The sequence below is a fragment of the Epinephelus fuscoguttatus genome, linkage group LG19 (genome assembly GCF_011397635.1).
Source record: "Epinephelus fuscoguttatus linkage group LG19, E.fuscoguttatus.final_Chr_v1".
Taxonomy (NCBI): Eukaryota; Metazoa; Chordata; class Actinopteri; order Perciformes; family Serranidae; genus Epinephelus; species Epinephelus fuscoguttatus.
The window spans coordinates 8,939,078-8,959,783 of record NC_064770.1 but is presented as its reverse complement, the minus strand read 5'-3'; the positions used below and the strand labels follow the sequence as shown (position 1 = coordinate 8,959,783).

Below are 20,706 nucleotides of genomic sequence, written 5' to 3'. Positions count from 1 at the left end.
TAGCAGATCATACCTTGTTTTATTAAACATATAAATACAAATTTCAACAGCGGAAATGAACATAAAGTACTCAAGAGAAATCTCTATAAAAGAGCCATGGATTAGAAGAAAAAAAAATACCGTCATCCACTTGGTGAGAGCAAAATAAAAGTTGAACAGGAGGTTAAAAGAAAAACACCCAGTTTGTAAAATCTTCTAGGTGTTTGGGACACGTAAGTTGTATCTTACTCGTTACAGTTTCCAAATCTCCAGTTACCATGCACCTCTACATGGAGCTCCATCACAGAGCTAATAACAGAGTAAAGCACCCTGTGGGAAGCTTGTACAAAGACTCTCCTGTCCTCCCACAAAACTCCAAAACCTGCAGTTCATTCATTAAACACAACAGCAGACAACACGTCCCGTCACCTAAACTCATCAGTCAGGAGTTCAGCAAATTTCAAACATTCAAAATCCGCCTCAACTCGTCCACAATTGGTTTGATTTAAAGGAAAAATCCACCCTCAGGTCATTAAACACTTCAATAAAAATGTCTTAACCTGCCTGATTTATAGCACAAAGGCATGTTCAACACAAAATCACAGTCCAACATTTCTTCTCACCATGTTGCTGTGTTTGAGACAATTTAATGTAATATTTCTGCCGTTCTAGATGTCATTATGGTAAGGCATAAAAATTTACTCGCAGACTCTTAAGAATCTCTGGAGTCATATAATCCATCACAGAAAATATAAAGTCTGCATTAATTTCTATTAAGTTACATTAATCTCAACAAAAAGTACTTCAAAAGTTTTTCACGCTGATTCAACTTAACTTATAATATTGTTGGTTTTTCTATTAAAATATAATGACTCACATTTAATAAGCAAATGATGTTTTGTCCATGAAACTGTTGCTGAGTATAAGTATAAAAAAAACCCTTAAATTTAACTTAAATGTTTTAAATGAATGATGTTTAGTCATTTTTAGAAGTAAAAGATCGTAAGAGTTGTAACACATCTGATGGTTTTAGCTTTAAAATGTGATAATTTGCTGATTTTACATCAAAGGAAACTATATATATTTGAATGGTTCATTTTTCACTGTTTTCTGATGTTTTACAAAAACAAAAGATTAATTAATGATAAAGAAAAAGACATATTAATTGATAATAAAATAGGGATTTAAAAATACAACGATCCAGATCAGTATATCGATTCAATAATCACCGATGCAAAATTTAAACATCAAGACATATCGTCATCTTCAGGATACACCTTTATATTGAAATTCCTGTCTCATCTGTGTCATCATTTCCATCCAAGCCTACTTCCTGCCTAAACATTCAAATAGTGCTAGTGGGCTTGTGCCAGGCAAACAATGGTAATTGTATCATGTTAAAACTTGAGATTTACACCCCTATATTGAAAATAATCTAGAGTTTTCAAATCAATCAGCACTTTAACTGCTTTACCTCTCAGTGTTACTGGAATGTTTAATATTTAATGTGATGGATTATATGACTAAAAAAACCCTTAACAGTCTGCAAAAACTATGACTGCCTGCAACTGATGACAATGTGAAAATGTAAAACTGTCTCAGTTGCATTCAGAATGGGCAAGAAAATGTTATACATATTACTGAACCTGCAAAAACTCCTTTCAAAGAGGGTAAATGACCCAGAGAAAGGGAAGTAAACATGTCTGTACGACGACTGTGGTGCCCTTTAGTCAAAATATCAACACAAGAATGTGAAAGATTCACAGAACAAAGCAAGTCCAGAGGTGTAAACATCACCAGCAGCTGTTTTTCTAGTGTTTCAGGAGGGATTTTTCCTTTACATCAAAGATCATTTCATTCATTTCTGTATCTGATATTAAATATAATCGTATCAGGTTGCTGGGTTTGAACAGTATTAATTAAGATATCTTATAATGGGAAAATAACTGGTTTGATCGTGAAGCCCTACCTCCCAGAGACAGACTCAAAGTGAGCCGCTGTGAACAAATAAAAGAGGAAAATCATACAGAAACTGAGCTGATTGTCTGTGTGGTGATGTGAAGAATAAAAGCAGTTTGTTTTTTTCTTTTCTTTCTGCATCCCGTCGCTCCCTGAATTCGACAACTACTGCTTCCTCTTTCCCGTGAAGTGACAGTGACTTTCTGGTTTCATTTTTAAAACTTGAAACTAATCTACTGGTGGTTTAGTGAGCAAACAAAGTCTGGTCGAGGTTTTTGTAGATCCAAAAAATCATTTCGGACTCCGGACTGTATTCAGGTGTGAACACAGATTTCAGCCGTCCGCTGAGCTCTGCTGTAAATTCTTCAGCAGCAGTTTGTACTTGTTTAAACTCTCTGATCCTGTCTGTGTTTGCAGCAGAGAATACATTCAGAGCACATGTGGGGCCTCTCCCATTCACACAGACAGAGGTAGGAGTGGTTGAGCGTCTGAAAGGTTGTGTGGAAAATCACTGAGTTGGCCTCTAACCCCCCCCACAGATAGACAGACAGACAGAGAGAGACATGGCAGAGGTACTGGCAGCTCTCCGCCTGACTATGTCAAATTAAAATGTGCGTTTTTGTGAGATCATCATCAGCGTGACTGAAATATTTTGGCTGAGGGTTTTATTTACAAAACTGCCTCATTATCAGTCAACAGAAAATCAACATTGAGGTTTTCTTGCTGCAATCAGGAAAATTAAAAACTACTCTCCTGCTTATTCAACATGGCGTCTTTAAAGTCTCTTTCTTTGACCGCTGGGCTAAAATGATTAAAAAATAAATAAAAACGTGGCAGCTCTTTCAATTATCAAATTATTGCCGTTCTACCAAACTTACTGATCATACTTCTACCTTGCAATACATCTTCCCTCACCATGTGTTTGTGTTTGACATGTGCCTCTTGTGTATTATCATTTTACTCATTATATTAACACTTCCTGCACATTTTAAGGGATTTACAGAATCCTCAAACACTTGTGTCCATCTGGATGAAAAAAATATTCTGACTGCTGCAAACATAAAAAAGATTTTCGAAACTTGCGACTGTATTTTCTATCCAGGTAGTCAGAAGTATGTCGATGCTCTTTTTGTACAACAATTCAATTCAGCTGTGGAACATAACCTCACTCAACAGTATGTAGTGTGGTTCACGCCATATTTTTAGACAGGCACGGTAATTTTTTATGAATTACCTCATATCATTGTTTAATATTTGTTTTTAGCAGCCTGTAACAGACACCACAGACTGCACTGGTACATTTTCATAAGAGCTGTGGTTTTTTTTCAGCTCAAAAAGTAATCATTTAATTTGGCTTCTCATACAAGCTCTGCAGAAGGAGCTGAAGAGTGAACTCCAGAGACTCACCTCATTTTTCCAAACAGAAATCCTGAATGAATTAGACATTACAGTTTGCAAACAGCGACAGAGGATGAGAAACTAATTTAAAATCTTTCTTAATGTGCAGCAGCAGTAAGTATTTTCTCATCCAGATGGATTCGAGGGTGTTTGAGGAGGTTAATGTTTTCAAACAACCTTTCTGGGTTTATTTGTGTTGTAAATCTGGTCTGTGACTCAGGTGTAATGGTAAAAATGCACAATATGCACCAACTGTTGTGTCTCTCTAGTACGACGGCATGTGATCCGGCCAGTGTTAAGTTTCACTGTGGAGAGCAATTTTAGGGTTGTAAATGAAACTTGACTTCATGGCTCCAGCATTAATACACATCTATAAACCTGTTCACACTGTACACATGCTCCACACATCTGAGGCCATTCATCTACAACCTCTTTGTTTATCTGCTGGTTATTGCCGACTTCCTGTCAGATTATTTCTGAACCCTCTGAAAGAAGAAGAGTTTCTATAAAAAAAAAAAAATTAAAAAAAAAAAAGATCACTTCAACAGATCACATGGCTCCTATCCTCAGAGAGTGCTCTGCTGAGTCCTGGGCTTGTTTTGCATTGATGATGATAAAAAGTTTCTGCAGAGACTCAGTGTTATCATCAGAGACCCTCCAGGTTCTTCCTCGGCTTGGATGACTTGTGATGAAGACGGAGAGAAGGAGTCTCCTGCTGAGTCCGACTGCTCATCTTCAGTTTAGAAAAACAAGAGAGGAAAACAGTATCTTTGTCTTTTTCCTTTTCCTCTCGTTCCACACATGAAACCCTCCCATCCCCAACCCCGACATCCCCCACCCTCCCAAAACAGATTCATTTGGCTACACTTGAACCAGCCTCGCTCCCTGCCTCGTTCCTGTCTCATCTCTGGCCATGGAGCGCTGATACAACGGGGGGCTGCTGGGAGCCGCTGGGCTGAGAGACGGGGGGCCACATGGGAGTCTGTTGCATGTGGTGGTGGTGGTAGTGGTGGTGCATGTGGTGGCCCGTGGGTGATGACGGGGGCAGCCAGGCCGGCTGGTGGCTGGGCGGTGAGGAGGCCCAAAAGGAACTGAAGCCTGATGTGGAGGAGGGGGCTGGGGGGGAGCATGCCATGGATGCCTGGGAGGGGCCACTGCCAACGCTGGAGCTACACTCAGACGCCCGCAGCTTGGAGAACATTGTGATGGCATCTGGGAAGTTTGGCGGCGTGGCAGGAGTGTTTCTGGGAGTGCACATCTGTGGGACCAAAAACAAGATAAAGAAAGTTAACAGGAAGCAGTTTTAAGCTTAAATAATCACCTCGATGGTACTGGACATAGGGATGTGATTCTAATTATAGTGTAACCACCAAGGTTACAAGGTGAATGTTTTTTAGTTCTGAGAAATTTGGTTTTATCTGTCAGTTTGGTGGATGACTCTAAATACTACAATACCCATAAGCCTCGGCAACTGCCATGGAGAAGAAGCCATTTAAAAGTGCGAGTCAGAGTGATAGCAAATATTAAAATGCTTCAATGTTGAATTTGTGAGCAAAACACGTCACTGTTGTAACTGAATTCATCCACTGAACCAGCGCTTGTCAAAACAATATAACATAACACATCCATTTACGTTTCATTAAAGGGATAGTGCACCCAAAAATGAAAATTCAGCCATTATCTACTCACCCATATGCCGACGGAGGCCCTGGTGAAGTTTTAGAGTCCTCACATCCCTTGCGGAGATCGGCGGGGGGAGCGGCTAGCACACCTAATGGTAGACGGCGCCCCAGACTAACGTCCAAGAACACAAAATTGAAACCACAAAGTACCTCCATACTGCTCATCCATAGTGATCCAAGTGTGCTGCAGCCCCGACATAAAATGTTGTTTCGAAAAACGTCATATGAACTCTGTTTTTAGCCTCACTGTAGCCTGTAGCTCTGACTGCTTCTCTGTGCTCCGCGTTCACGTGTGCTCGCGCTCAGGGTGATCGGTGATGAACGGTCTCTGAAGAGCAGCAGTCTCGTCAGTACTGATGTCCAGATTCTCAAGTGCAGGCATCGCCAATTCCCAGTCTGAGCAGCAAAGACTTTCCTCATCTGTTAGCATTGCTTTGCATTTGAAACAACTACACCACCAGGTTTCCAGTGCTCGACTCCGGTATTCTGAGGGTTAGGCTCATCAGCTGTGGCAGCTGCTTCATCCAGTAGCCTGAATTCCGTGCGTATACTCGGGCTCAAACAAATACGGCTCAACAAAGAAATGCTGTTCCTCCTCAATTTCAAAGTCTTCAGACATGTTGGGCTGTCCTTTGCTAAAAGACCGTAGTGCAAATTATCTTTTAGCTACTGTGGTTACGTTGTCTCTCCCTGCGGTGCACGTGTCACGTGATGTAAACACGGGTGAGCAAAGCTCATGCTTTCGCTGGTCTCGCGCAGGCATGCACATGTGAGCGCGGAGCACAGAGAAGCAGTCAGAGCTACAGGCTACAGTGAGGCTAAAAACTAGGGATGCACCAAATATTCGGTAACCGAATATTGCAAAAAAACACACATTCGGTATTCGGTGGAATAAGTTAAAAGAAGGCCGAATAATAGCTGCGTGTTTTGCTAACGCAATCAAATGGTGTGCTGTGACAGGCGGAATAAAATGTCGGCAGTGTGGCGATCCGTCCGTCACGGCACTCGCATTTGCGACTAAAAATAGTTTTGAGCGAGCAATATAGGCTTAAATCATTCAGCACGCTGTGTGAGCAGCCTACAGATTTCAACCACCAGCAGAAACAAAAGGCGAATCGCATCGGTTGTGGGTTGAACGGGGGTCACAGACACAGTATTCCTGTCAAATACGGTGGCCATCGGCTTACCGGCGACGGACAAGTCGGTTCCAATAATATCCACTTCTTGGCGTCATGACTGCCCAGAAGTACCTGAACAGCCGAGCCAGCCGAACACAGGTATGTGACGTGTCAGAGAAGAAATGAGCCGTTCACGGCCCACAAACCTCACCGCACTTTAGGGACTGTTCATTACTTATGAAGGGACTGTAAGGGGAGGAGGGTGGCTGGTTGATTCTTATTTTTTTTTTAATTTTATTTTGATCCCCCCTAAGTTAATCAGTCATTGATGCTGTTTTTGAAGTATGAATAAGTCAATAAGTAATTTATTCCATTGAAATATCATTGATGTATTATAGAAAAGTGATTTATCTTTTTATAAATGACAAAAGGCACATCTGCCTCATTTTCGCTGTGGTATCGTGATACTACTCAGAACCATGATATTTTCATTGGTATCGCACAGTGGGTCCCAATTTTGGTACCATGACAACACTAATCTGGAGGGGGTTCGTCTGCAAAAACTAATGAAAAGCTAAACAGTGATATTCGGTATACGGTACTCTGTATTCGGCCAAGTGTTTAATAATATTCGGCTTTGGCCACAAATTTTCATTTCGGTGCATCCCTACTAAAAACAGAGTTCATATGACGTTTTTCGAAACAACTTTTTATGTTGCGGCTGCAGCACACTTGGATCATTATGGATGAGCAGTATGGAGGTACTCTGTGGATTCAATTTTGTGTTCCTGGACGTTAGTCTGGGGCATCGTCTACCATTAGGTGTGCTGGCCGCTCCACCCGTCGATCTCCGCAAGGGATGTGAGGACTCTAAAACTTCACCAGGGCCTCCATCGGCATATGGGTGAGTAGATAATGGCTGAATTTTCATTTTTGGGTGCACTATCCCTTTAAGGCATAAAGTTACACATACAGGGCAGGCAGCTTTAAGTGACACAGTGTTTCCCACAGGACAGGAATCTATTCGTGGTGGTGTGGTTCTGGGAGGGGGGGGTATTAAAAATATTTTTCAATACTCATCTGTGTGAAGAAGTGAACATCCAACGTCAGAGTTAATTACTAACGAGCAGAACCACACGGCCGGGCTCCACCGGCTGCAAACCTACGTCACGTCAGCGTAGCGGCGTATTCATTTGGGCTCCACTGACTGCGTACGGAAGCGACACGTAGAGACGCCAGCGGGGTTGTTTACTGTTTGCCGAGCCGAGAGGCTGCATGAAATGATAAAGCATTTTCCACCTAAATTATTACATATATTTGAGTTATCTACAAGTTTACTGTACTGTTTGTCATCTACTCGCTTTCAAATGTCCGCCACGGACATTTACACAATGTCACGGATAAACATGGGTAAATGCATGGAAAAAAAATCATCACATATCACCTCTGATAATGGTTTATTCATTTAAAAACACATTGTGCTCGTTTAGCACAGTATTTCATATAGTTTTTATCTGCTGGAGGGTCGCGTAGGGGAGCATAGCGCGACAAAAATAGAAGAGCCGCGTAAAATAGAGAGTTGTCGCGCGACAGACGGGGGTTGTCGTGCCGCTCCCATTGCCAGTGGAGCCGCTGTAATTGATTAACAGGGTGGCGAGCTGCTATGGGACTCGCGCTGCAGTTAACACTACTAACAGCGTGAGTTAATGTCTCTGCACATGTTGAGCTTCCACCTATGTTAATACAGACACAGGCTAATAAAACAGCTAATATAACATGATGAATTAGAGTTGTTCGGACCACTTTTGGACTTGTTTGCCCACATATTTGTACCGAGAGGTCTTTGGATCCGTTCTGCTACTACGTCTACTTCTTCTTCTTCTGGTGGACCAGGTGCGTTAAGTGCGTCTTTACGATGCATACCGCCACCTATTGCACTGGAATTGTAACGACAAGCTACATTCACAGACACTGAGTCCCATTATAATGTGTTTATGAGCGAGGTCGAACAGGTAGCGCCAAAAGCAGAAAAATCTATATGTGGCGGAGATAATTTATTTGTGGCGCACCGCCACAGATAAATGAATGTATGGGAAACACTGCACACTGATAGTGTCCTCGGCTTCTCAGTCAGATCAACCCCTCGCTCCTCCATAGCACCAGCCTCTCACCCAAATATGGTCACTTCTGACTCTAAAAAAGATGGTGACGTCCGTAAGGCCACACTCAAGGCTTTAAAATGGGAGTCCACAAACCGACTGGTGACGTCAGTAGCTAAATCCATTATTTTTACAGTCCATGGTTAAAACATGTCCCTATAACCATAAACAAACCCTTAGTTTATTTATTGATTTTTTAGTACATTAAGACTAAACATGTTGTAATCAGCCTTTAAAACAATAACTGTGTTTATGTTTTTAACTGTAGACTGTAAACTCACAGATCTACTATACTGTGGATAGTTCTGATCTGTGTGCAGCATGCTGCTAAATGCCAAATGTCCTCAGTGAGAACATCAATTAAAGTGTAATTAACACACACACACACACACACACACACACACACAGATCAGGTAGCATACAGAAATAGAGGAGGGGTCCTCTCAGCTGTGCAGCAGGAGGGAGGATGCTATATTTAGAGCAAACATACACACGCATGTTCATTAGGATGTTTCTGACCAAAACAACTATAATTCAACAACACTACTCAGCCTCCTGTGCGACTGTGTGAGACACTTTGTTTTGCTGCTGGAAATGTAATAACTGAATTTCATGCCACTAACACAAGACACCAGGGTCCATTACACGAAGGGCAATTTTTGTATTCAAGTTTTATTGGATCTTCCCTGACTCCTCACTTTAAAGCCGTAGTTATAAAGTTAACTGTGCTATACACTCTTGCTCAGTGCTTCAATTTCCTGCATGAGATCAATTAAGTTTATCTTATGTTGCTGGTTTGCCCAATTAACCAAACACTTTTATCTTTAGAAAAACACTGGCGTTTTGACCAGTGTTCAGGGGAACTGGAGTGTGATTTTGAAATTACTAGAACACATTAACTTTTGCAATAGACCCACATGTCATCCTCTCTATATTAAAGATTTTTCTTTAAATTTCTGTCAAGGTGGAAAAGCTTTTGAAACACTGGGAGGCATTTCAAAAGGGCAAACATATCCAGTATTTCACAAGAAAAAAGGAATTATTAAATAACACTCATCTTGTGTGGGAGAAGTATATTTTGTTTTGTTCTATTAAACTATCGAAGTAGATTTTATTGGATTTCTAGCTAGGTGTATCCAATGAACTGGCAACTGAGTATAAATATGACAGCAGAAATGACCCCTTAAAGCCACAGTGTGTAGGAATTTCTCCCATCTAACGTTGAAATCATATATTGTATTCAAACAGATGGCGCACTCTAGCGCCTCACTGTTTCAAACATGTATTGCAACAACTGTAGCCGCTGTGTACCAAAAAGCTATGATAACATTGATGAAACCATGTCATCCAATACTACATGGAGTAAAACAAGGGTCAGCATTGGGTTTGCCTTTCCCAGGTGGAGAGAGCTGCTGAAGGAGAAAGGTAATACAATCACAGGCCAGCGCTAACAGTGGCTAACAGTGGCTAACAGCGGCGCAGTGATGCGAGGAGAGGGATGAGGCTGTTAGCGACTGGCCGCTAACAGCGGCTAACAGTGGCTAACAGCCAACAGCGGCGTTGGCCTGTGATTGCATTACCATTCTCCCTCAGCAGCTCTCTCTACCTGGAAAAGGCTACCCCGATGTGGGCCTTCGTTTTTTTAATTCGCCGGTCACGCTGCCTTTTCTATTCCCTTTTGCGCTTTCTTGGTGACAAGGATTCCATCTCCCGTGATGCTGCATATGCATGATCCTGCATTATGCTCAAAGAGTGGGACTTTGTTTCAAATTTGCCAGGGTAGTAGCGAAGCGCCTCTTGCTCCTTTCCTTCGGCTCCTCAGTCACGCAGTGCTGACCTGGCTCTCAACGAAAACGCCGAAGGCAGTGCTGTGTGTCCCTTGCTGGTGGGTGTATTCTCAAGATGGCGAAACGTAATGGAACCCCACAGACGACTTACCCGCACAATGTACAAACAAATCCGAAATTCTCCTTTTACGAGAGATTATTGGTGGAGGTAATAGTACACCAGTGATGACATATTTATGAATGCAGATATCAATTTTTGCCAATAAACAACTGAAAATGTTACACAATGTCCCTTTAAAACCCTTCAGCCAGACACTATTCCTAAATGATTGTGCACAAAAGAAAATGTTTCAAATAAACAAAGCAGATTTTTGCTAAAGTTTCCTCATGTCTAAAATATGATTTGTAGGCCAGGGCCTCTCTATAGCACCACAATGCTTCATTTGTGATGATATGTTCTGACACATTTTACTTTCATTAAAAAACTGCAGCTCGGATCTGGATATTGCACTTGGCCATACTGCATTTTTGATAATATTTCAATTATTTGCAGCCCTATAGTAGCCTACGTTTATGTTTCCACAGAGAGCCAATGTACTATTGATTAATTCTATCACTAAAATGTCATCAATCAAACTGGGTCACATTAAATGTTAATGACATTATCTAGATCTGATGTTATTATTAATAAACAGTAACAAACTGTCTGGTACATTCACACATTAACATGTGACTCATTGCTTTGAGGATGAAACGTAAACAGAAGCGTTCCTGCTCGGCTCCTCTGGGAGTGCCGGTGTTCAGGCTGCATCTATGTGTAAGTTACAAACAATAACACCTCTCATGACAATCTGTCACACCACACACACACACAGAGTGTACTCAGTGGTATTCCTTCTGCACACATGACCCTCATGCTTTAACAACATGTCACAGAACCAGTTTTTTTATCGGACTGATGACCTTCAATGTCATCAGAGCCTGAACTTAAAACAAGCCGCAGAAGCTGTTTTTTTTCTTTGATTTTAATATTTAATTTTTTTTTATCATCTGTTAAATATTTGCAACATCAGTTTTGTCTTCACGTCTGTTTTTATTGTGGATCAATGTGTGTTTGGTGTCTCAGATCTGTGTGACAAAGTCATAAAAATAGCAGTTTGACTAAGTCTGATCTCGTTAGCTCTGAGCCATCTTCATGAAACAGTTCATCAATAGTTAGCTGATAGTCTCTGTCTTTATATTGTTCTTTTCTTCTGTGTCTAAGAAAGAGTTGATGACAAACTTTTCTTTGTCAGCAAAAAGAGTCCATCTTTCATTTAAGGCTCATTATTGCTGCAACACTGACTTCTTTCTCCTCCATGCTCACGGCCCTGAGGGCATCGTGGAGCCATGTTGGGACAGTCTGAGTGTAGGAGGAGGAAGATGAGGGAGGGGGAGGTCTTGCAGTTGATGCTCAACCTGAGTTGCTTCACTCTTTGTCTCAGACCTCTGCAGCTGTACAGCCCTGTACTACTCCCCCCCCACACACACACACACACACACACACAAACACACACACACACACACACACACAAACACAGGAGCCCTAGGCGAGATGATGTCACCGCACTGCACCCAAAATAATAACAAACTCCTGCCACTACCTCTCTCTCTCTCTCTCTCTCTCTCACACACACACACACACACACACACACACACACACTCTTCCTCCTTCCTCACCCTCTAAAGCTACAGCTCGCTCCGCCCAGAGCAACCGACAAGCACGTACACCAACACGAGAGCAGCCGGAGGAGGAGAGAAGGAAAACAGACTGAAAACAAAACATGGCTGCAGATGTCGGCATGCTCTTCCTGCATGATCGGAATCAGACAAATCCCGAGAGAGAAGATTCAGACATGCACACAGTTAAGAAACAGGGTTGCATAAGCAGAACCGGGCCGAGGACATGATGACGCAAGTCTGCACAGCCACAGAATAATTATTTCATTCATTCAGACTCAGTTTTGTCCAATGAATCCTCTTCGTAAGCCAATAATTATTGCGTTACAGGGCTGCAATTAAAGATTAAACAGCTATTATGGCTGCACACACACCCTTCCTTACAGCATAAAGACACTTTTGATGTAACTGTGATCAGAGTGTGACACACCCTCTGTCATGTGTTTCAGTCCAAATGAGTTTCCTGCCCAAAAGCTAAACAACCATAAACTAAAATATGAATTTTAACCTAACAGATAGAAACATTAAGAGGAACCATTATTTGTCACAGTTCAAAGCTCCCTTCACTTTTTAAATAGTATAATGTGTTCATTTGTGCTGCATTGGTGGGTAGTTCAGAGGGCCTGGGGATTCAGAGCGTTCAACAAAAACGGCTCACAACGTCAGCTCAGCAGCTTAAGAGCAAATGTAGAGCAGGCGAGTTTAGTACTTTATAACCTGCTCTGGTAAATATGTTCTTTATGTGTTGTTTGTAGGAACAGTGTTGTGAAATCTTAAAGAAACACTGATCCCTGTTCGGTCCTGGACTTGCTCTGACTGCTGGGAGTCCTGCTTGTGTGTTAAGCTCAGCTGTGTGTCTGCAACCAGCAGGTCAGTGGGTTCACCCATCCCACCGTCCAGTACAAGGGATTCGGCCTCTGTTTAGCTGCACATGCCTTTTTTTCTTTTCAGGGGGAAGCAAATGGACTTACCATCTGGTGGTGGTGACTGGGGATGTTGGCCTCCTGGAAGAATGAGCTTAAGGCCGTCTGTGGGGAGAGAAAGAGAAGGAGGATGCAAGGAAAGAGAGAGAGAGGAGATGTGTTATGAGCATTTTTATTTATTAAATTGAAACACCAACAACATTGAGCAAACATTTGCATTCTTTCCCCATCCGGTCACCGAAAGGAAGAAGTGACCCATCCCCCCTTCACTACCATCAGCCCTCGGGTCAGTTAACACAACTGGTCACGTGAGCTCAGGGTTAAAACTATTATCTCCATGCCGGGATCTAAAACAGGGTTTGTCGACCACAGCAAGGCTTGTTCAGATTAGCTTCAAGCTAACGGACTCACTGATACAGAGCGTAAAACTTCACAGGAACACTGAAGTTGTATTACACTGCAACACCGTCTGAATTTGCTAATTTTACATTTAAGTTTCTGACCAGTTAAGTTTAAACATTCATTTTGTTATTTCTGAGGTGCAACAAAGCAGAGCTGTAACGAAAGACCTATGGCTGCAACTTATTTTCCATTAATTGATTGCTTTATAAGATCTTCTTAAAGCCCAAGTTGACATTCAAATTGTTTTAAGAGTTTTTTCTGGCCATTCATCACTCAGTTGTCTCCAGTAGTGTAAAGTAGTTTAATTCAATTTAACAATTCTCTCTCAATTTAATTAAACAAGTTTGAGAATTTATCATAGTTTATTTGGAATAAGCATATCATTTTGTTATACATTCTACTGACTATTAAAAAAAAAAAAAAAAAAAAAAAAAAAAAAGACAAAGATGGGTTTGCCTTTTTCAGGGGTGTATATATAAATAGCAAATTACATCGTTTGGCACACTTCAATTTAATGAGCATTCTTCTTTAAACACATATTTCCAGGTTGGCAATCACTCATAAAGGTCCACTCTTCACCCAACACATCGGTGGAGGGCCCACTCTCTTATGGGTCCGAGTTGACATATTCAGATTGTTGTTGTTTTTAATCATCCAACGCAGGACATAAAAAACACATTAAAAAGTCACATCTGAGAATCTGCATGAAGTTCATTTTGTGTAAATATTTACTGAAAATATTTATGGCTTATTAAAGGAACACTTCACCAACAAAATGACCATTTGTAAATCAATTAGTCATGCTGTGTTTGGGAAGTACTGAGCACATGACAGGATGACTCACGCCTGGATTATACTGCATGAGTTGTGTGAGAATTTGTAAACAAATTGTTTTGATATAGTTTTGCAATTATTAAACAAGGTATTAAACAAATATATGAACTACTTTCTCTGGTAAAACAACATAGAACTGAAAAAAATATTTGATTAAATGACTGACATGAAATTAATTGCCAGTAATTTTTATTATGGTTAATTGTTTTAGAAACTTTTGTATGCAAAAATGCCACACAAAAAAACACTGTTGCAACTCCACAAATATGAATTCTTGCTGGTTTTCTTACTCTCCTGTGACGGTAAACTCAATTAAAGCTCAAACGATTAGTTGACCAACCACAGTTAGCTACCACTTTTGTCATGTTCACTAATTTCAGTTTCTGAAATGTGTGAATTTTTTGCTTGGCCTTGGTTTATCATACAGGAAGTTGAACTTCCTGAGGGTTGGGACATTTGAAAAAGTCTGGATTCTGAAAAGACATTTTCCACTACTTTCTTACATTTTATCACCAAATGATTAATTCCTTGACTGAGAAAATAATTCATTATTAGTGAACATAATGATAAGTTGCAGCCCTACAACAACAAGCATCCTGCCGGAGTATGAGAGCCAAGCAGGTGGAAAACACAAACACTATAAAATGTAAACAGCAGCTTTCATGGCTGCCTCCCTGCGCAAACAAGGAAATGAGTTGGCTTCTTGTATTGTTCCTCTTTGTTGTGAACAAAGAACAAACACACACTTCATGACCTCTGAGAAACAGAAACAATCGGCCGATAACACAGAAGACATTCCTCTGAGTGTGACTGCAACCTGATTCATATGGATGATGGGAAATACTGAAGGTGATGTCATTCTTTGGAGGCTAATTAGTGTATGAAGTGAACTAACAACTCTACAACTAAATTAACTTTATTACAAAATGTAGGGGTTTCTACAAAAGGAGTTATTAATAGATGCTGTTCCCTCACAAGTTGTTTCACTTTTTAAAAAGGTGTTAAGAACAATTCCACCTCCAAATCTTAACGCAGATGGGAAATACAATCACAACCTGGGAAAACATGTCTAAAACTTTTTTGTCCGCAGCTGAACAGCAGGAAGTGTTATTATACAACCTTCTTAAAGTAAAATTCAATCAAATATGAGGCTGCACTGTGTTTCTTTACAGGGGCCAAAGTATCAGACAGGAGTGTGAACTTGTTTTACTGCTCAGCGTAGCCTCCATTGCCCTTCACTGGAGGCCTCTTTGTCGCCAACACTTCAGTGAATGCAGTGGTTTCCCCCCACAGACTAACCCCAGTCCTCCTCCCCTCCTCCCACAGTCTGGTTGTTTGACAACAGCAGCAGCAGCGCAGGAATGTCTGCCGTACAACGTGACACACATCTCAAAGCGTGAAAGTGCTTTGCTGCTTTTGTGTTAAGAGCCACTGAGTCCACGCTGCTCTTTGTCTCCTCTCAGTTTATTTCTCAGGACCCAGTTTGGTCACCAATGTCACACTGTCCATTCACATTTCCTGCTGCTGTAAACACAAACACTGTGGAGGGAACTTCACATGGAAGAGCTCAGTGGAACTGACCTGCAACGGACTAACAGGGTTTTACCAGAGTTTCCTTAAAAGCTCCTGCACTGGAGACTTTATTTCCTCAGTAGTGATAAAAAAAAAAAAAACAGAAAACATTTAAGTGAAGAAAAGATGTTAATGTGATGAAGGTGGATATTTTCAGAGTAAAAAATGTAACTTTTAATTCAGTATGTTGTTGCATAAAGTCAAGATGAAATGAAAAATGCCTGTTTTACTCTTTCAGATCTCATCTCTGGTCATATTGTGTACCTATCCAATAATAAATGCCAAAAATAAATAAATTTCTTCATATTGTTATATCAGAATCATCAAAAATGATGTTTTCTTCCTGTAAAACAAAATATAACGTGTGCTTATGTAAGCTAGTACCAACCAATAACATCTACCTATCAATCTGCAACTTTAAGCTGCACATAGCTAAGATTAAGTTGGCTTGCTAGCTTCCTAGCCTCCTTGACTGATGGATACTACTATGTCGTCTGTGAATTTCATTTTCCTAAGACAGTAAAGGCATGACCCCCTCTGCTCTCCCTCTGACTGACTATTACTCATTGCCTTTGTTAGTTGGGTTGGTTAGATTTAGGCATGAGGAGTGAGACTGGTTAAGGCCCAGACACACTAAGCCAACATCAAAGAACTGGCAGCGACGAAAGCTGCCTGTTGCCTGTTTTGTTCACAAAAATTTGCAAATGAACAAACTGCAAAGGCTACAGCTGACGGCCAACCAGCACGTATGTTCTGCGCCTGTGTGAGAGGACATAACTCACCATACCAGTAGAGGGCAGTAGTTGGTAAACCTCAAAAGGGAAACCGGAAGCCCACCATGACACTAGTTAGTCATTTAGCACATTAACAACACAATTCAGCGTTAAAAGAACAAAGCATATTTACCGTGTGCTTTTGAACAATAACAAACCATCACGAAACGTTTCTGCTAAAGAGCCCTGTAGGGGTACTGTTCCAGGTGAGCAAATGTAACATTGGGAAATATTCGGCTCCTGTTCACATCTGTTCAATGTGAGCAGAGGGGTGAATAAAACATTTGCTTCTGGTTGCAAAACAAATTTGGATCTTCGCATCTCGTGGAGTTCCAACTTGGGTGAACTTTGACTGGCCAAGTCACAGCCTCAACCATTAGCAAAGGAGTATGTATGAAGGAGACATCTATCCTTGACATGCATGGAACACAAAAAATGGAAAATGCACCAGTAAAATCATATTTTGTGGTATTTATTGGCAAGCTAGCTGCCAACATAAGCTAGCGAGCTAGCTTTCCATATGTGTCACATCTGGCACTGCCTACATTCAGAACAAATATCACAACAGCTCATGTGTGACTGTGCCATAATTTGACACACCCGCTTTTCAATGATCAGATCAAATTCCTCTCCTCTCACAGCATTCAGTTACAATACAGTCTCTTCATAAAACACAAATTTTGTCTTGCCATCGCTTTGTAGGAATAAAAGTCCAACTCAAACAATATTAACCTGCAGAAACATCTAAGGAGTTGCATCATTTTCCGACCAGAATATCTATATATGTTAAGTTTATAATATGCATGCTGCATTAATGCTGTTGCAGCTCTGGCTGAGGACAGAAGATGCATTCGGCCTCGGCTCACAGCCAGAACCAGAACACTGAGAATAATCAGGCCACTGCTGTCACACCGACAGAAACAATAGTCTGTTTACTACGTTCTCACACTGACAGAGAGGAGCCAAACACAAACACCACCTTGTATTCTCCAGTCTCACACACATGCATATCAGAGCTGAAACTATCAGCCAAATAACAGATTACTGATGATTTAAGTCAGTTATCAAGACAAAAACACCAAATGACATTTATTTCCATATGTTAGTGGTGCTTTTGTACTTTCTGTAAGTATTGTTTCTTTTTGTTGTTATCATTTTATAAAAAAAAAAAAGCCACTGGACGTTTTTTCCTTTTGTTAAAAAAAAGGGATAAAATGATTAAGCAATTATTGAAACAGTTGAGAACAATGAGATTATTCCTGCCATAAAGAATTCACAAAATTCAGTCAAATCAACTCTATATTAGTCGTATGGCTAAACAAATGACAATAACCCTACCCCTATATCACAAATCATAAATCTGAACAGCATATGATAAACATTATTCTTAGAGCCTCACTTCTGATATGGACAACGTCAAAGGTCAGATTAGACGCTCATGCAGGGGGATGTCCTTGTATTAAACTAAACATTTCTCTGGCCCGTGCTTTCATCACTCAGATGTTTTTTCCTTTGTGTTGTCTTCCAGGGCTCAGCAGTGTTATGCTGTCCTGGTAACATAAAAATTATTCACTCACTGCAGTGACAGAACAATGGTCTCTAAATACTGACTAGTAGTAAGTTACAAAACACGTTCTCAGGTTACACTCCTGTTTCAGTTTATTAACAGTCAAATGTTCAGTATGTCTGTTGCCATGAGTGAAACAGTTAATCAGTTATCAAAATAGCAGGTAGATTAATTTTCTGTTGACGTGAATTATCAATTGTGAATTATCGACTTGTTTCAGCTCTGCAGCCCAAAGGTCTTTATTTAAACCAAAATAAACCAGCTCCCTGACTCACTGCAGCCCTGAGTGCATCTGACACGTCTGAGCTCCTGAGCAAGTTAAGTCAATCACAACAAACACCTGAGAGGAGCCTTCTCCTTCTCCGCCTTCTCCTTCTCCTCCTCCACCACCTGGCTTGACTGCAGCCCAACACTGACCGCTCAGCCCCAACAGATGGAGGTGTGGTCTGAGTAGGACCATCTGGTGGCTCAAAAGTTAGACATCCCTCAGGTGTCTGTCAGCTGTTCAACAGGCCTGATATATATTACACACTAGCAGCCATCAGGCTTGCACAGACACTGTGATGTTTGCACTCTAACCCTGGTCAGCTGACATGAACAATCGTGTCGAGACTAGCTGCAGGGCTCCAACTAATGTTTATTTACGTTCCTTTTTGTAGTTTAACAATTACTGTATTGGTTAATTACTTGGTCCATAAAATGTTTAATATAAAAAATGACATATGTTACATCATAGTTTCCAAGAGGGGTTCAAATATCTTATTTCGTCTGACCAACAGTGCTAAACCCAAATAGGGTCAGTTTATAAAAGCAGCAAATACTAACATATGAGGAGCTGGAAGCAGAGAATACCTTTATTAACTAATCATTTCAGCTTTTAATAAGTGCTCACAGCACAGAAAGGCCTGTATATGAGAACAGCTGGAAGGATAATGCATCTTAATCAGTCTATTTATAACCGAACAAGACTAGGATCAATGTCAGACCACTCTAAGTACAGTAAGTCTAACCTCTCTATCCGCTCTTGTGGAGGAAGTATTCAGATCCTTGACTGAAGTAAAAGTACTAATGCTACACTATGGAAATACTCCACTACAATTAAAAGTCCTGCATTCAAAACCTTATTTAAATAAAGGTATTTAAGTAGTATTAGCAGAGTGTACTTAAAGTATGAAAGTAAAAGTATTCATTGTGCACATTAAGCACATAAAGAAACACTTCCTCCTTCAGTTTATCACAAATATTCATCATGAATACAAGTGGAGATACATGGTTTTCACTGAAAGGGGAAGGGAGGGGATGAAAACTGTAATATGAAAAGTAACTAAAGCTGTCAGACAAAAGTAGTGGACTAAAAGTACAATATTTACCTCTGAGATGCAGTGGAGTAAAAGTATTAGTTTGAAATAATAATAGTACCTCGAATATGTACTTCAGATTAGTACTTGAATAAATGCACATTCTACCCCTGACACTAAAATAATCCAGTTCAGCAAAAATTCTGTTAAACTAAAGAAATATTTTCCCCCTGATTAGTTAAATAACATGAAAAGGGAAAATGTGATAGAAAGATTGTACTTAATCTGTTTGGCAGGGAGGGTTTGGCAGTTCATCATTCTGTGAGATCTGATCTAAACAAACAAGCCAAACCTGTAGTTTCTACTCACTAAGTAATGGAAGAGAACATGCTATGCGAAAGGCCTTGTTGTCTGACAAGATGGCATCAGTGATTTTGGCACTCCACGTTTACATAAACCCTTTTTATTTCCAGTGACTGCCATTAAACCATAAAACAATAGCCTAGCTCGAGCGACTATAATGTTTTATGAGGGCTGCTAGGAGCTAGGCTAACAACAATTAGCTTGGCAATGACACGGTGAATTCCAGTCGAGAATGTAAACAAAAAACGGCGAGGAGGCTACCACGTCCTCAGTGCTGCTAGCTTAGCTGTGTTAGCTACAGGAGCGCATGGTCGTGAAGAAGGACACAAACTACTTTAAATAAACAACACGAGGGGTTAATTCAAACGTTTCAAGAGCTCATAGATGGACTGAAGATTAAATAAACGGCCACACATCACAGAGACGACTAAAAAGCGTCCAGTCTCACCTCAAACTGCCAGTGGGCCGCTTGTAGGAGCTGCTTCGCCTGATCGGCGGCGCATCCAGCCGTCAAAACAAACTGGTTGATCATGACTTGATGTCTGAGTTCGTCCATATTCACCGACATGACAGTTTTCCCCGCAACACGCAGTTGCTTTAAAGTCCAAAACAAAACAAAACTAGTTCAACCTTCACTCGGATCGACTCCTGTGAACCCTTCAGACCCCGGTCCTCCCTGCCTGCCTGTCTGTCTCCCACCGCCGAGTCTCCGCAGCTTCCAGCAGCAACAACAATATTTTCATGTCATCACCAACAACAAAGAGGAGGGCGCTCCTGATTGGACCGCTCAGGAGCCAGAGGAGCGCTGATTGGCAAAAGCATTTAAACTTACCGGTGCGCTTGGTTTAGGTATCTGACACACCGCCGAGGAGTGGAGTCGAACAGAGTTACAGTCAATACTGAACTCCCCGCCTTCTGTAGTTTACTTGTCGGTTTGTCCATTCAATTTAATCCATGTGCATTTCACTGGCGTCATGATTGATTGAATTTTTGGCGTAAATCCATAGCGATGATTGGCTGCCTCGTTTGGCAGGTATAGGAAGTAAATATGAAGCATGTTGATGTGTACCATATGCACATATAAACACAGTAAATACTTTTACTATTAATATTTGTATGTTTTTATTATTATCATTTTATTATTATATATTATATATATATTTACATTACATT

General features: G+C 40.8%; 1 protein-coding gene across 1 annotated transcript; it reads right to left on the bottom strand.

Moving 5' to 3' along the window:
• ubald2 (UBA-like domain containing 2) lies at positions 1-20,269 on the bottom strand. Its single transcript, XM_049561613.1, has 3 exons — positions 19,982-20,269; positions 12,773-12,829; positions 1-4,594 (listed from the first exon to the last, which is right to left on the bottom strand). Exons 1-3 carry the CDS (start codon positions 20,099-20,101, stop codon positions 4,238-4,240), a joined length of 534 nt encoding a protein of 177 aa, XP_049417570.1. The 5' UTR covers positions 20,102-20,269; the 3' UTR covers positions 1-4,237.
• Between the last annotated feature and the right edge of the window lie 437 nt (positions 20,270-20,706).

Coding starts and splice junctions, on each gene's coding strand:
- ubald2 (XM_049561613.1), bottom strand. CDS start 20,101: ATGTCGGTGAATATGGACGAACTCAGACATCAAGTCATGATCAACCAG. Junction 12,830..19,981: donor CGGCCCACTGGCAGTTTGAG/GTGAGACTGGAC, acceptor CTCTCCCCACAG/ACGGCCTTAAGCTCATTCTT. Junction 4,595..12,772: donor CCAGTCACCACCACCAGATG/GTAAGTCCATTT, acceptor TTGGTCCCACAG/ATGTGCACTCCCAGAAACAC.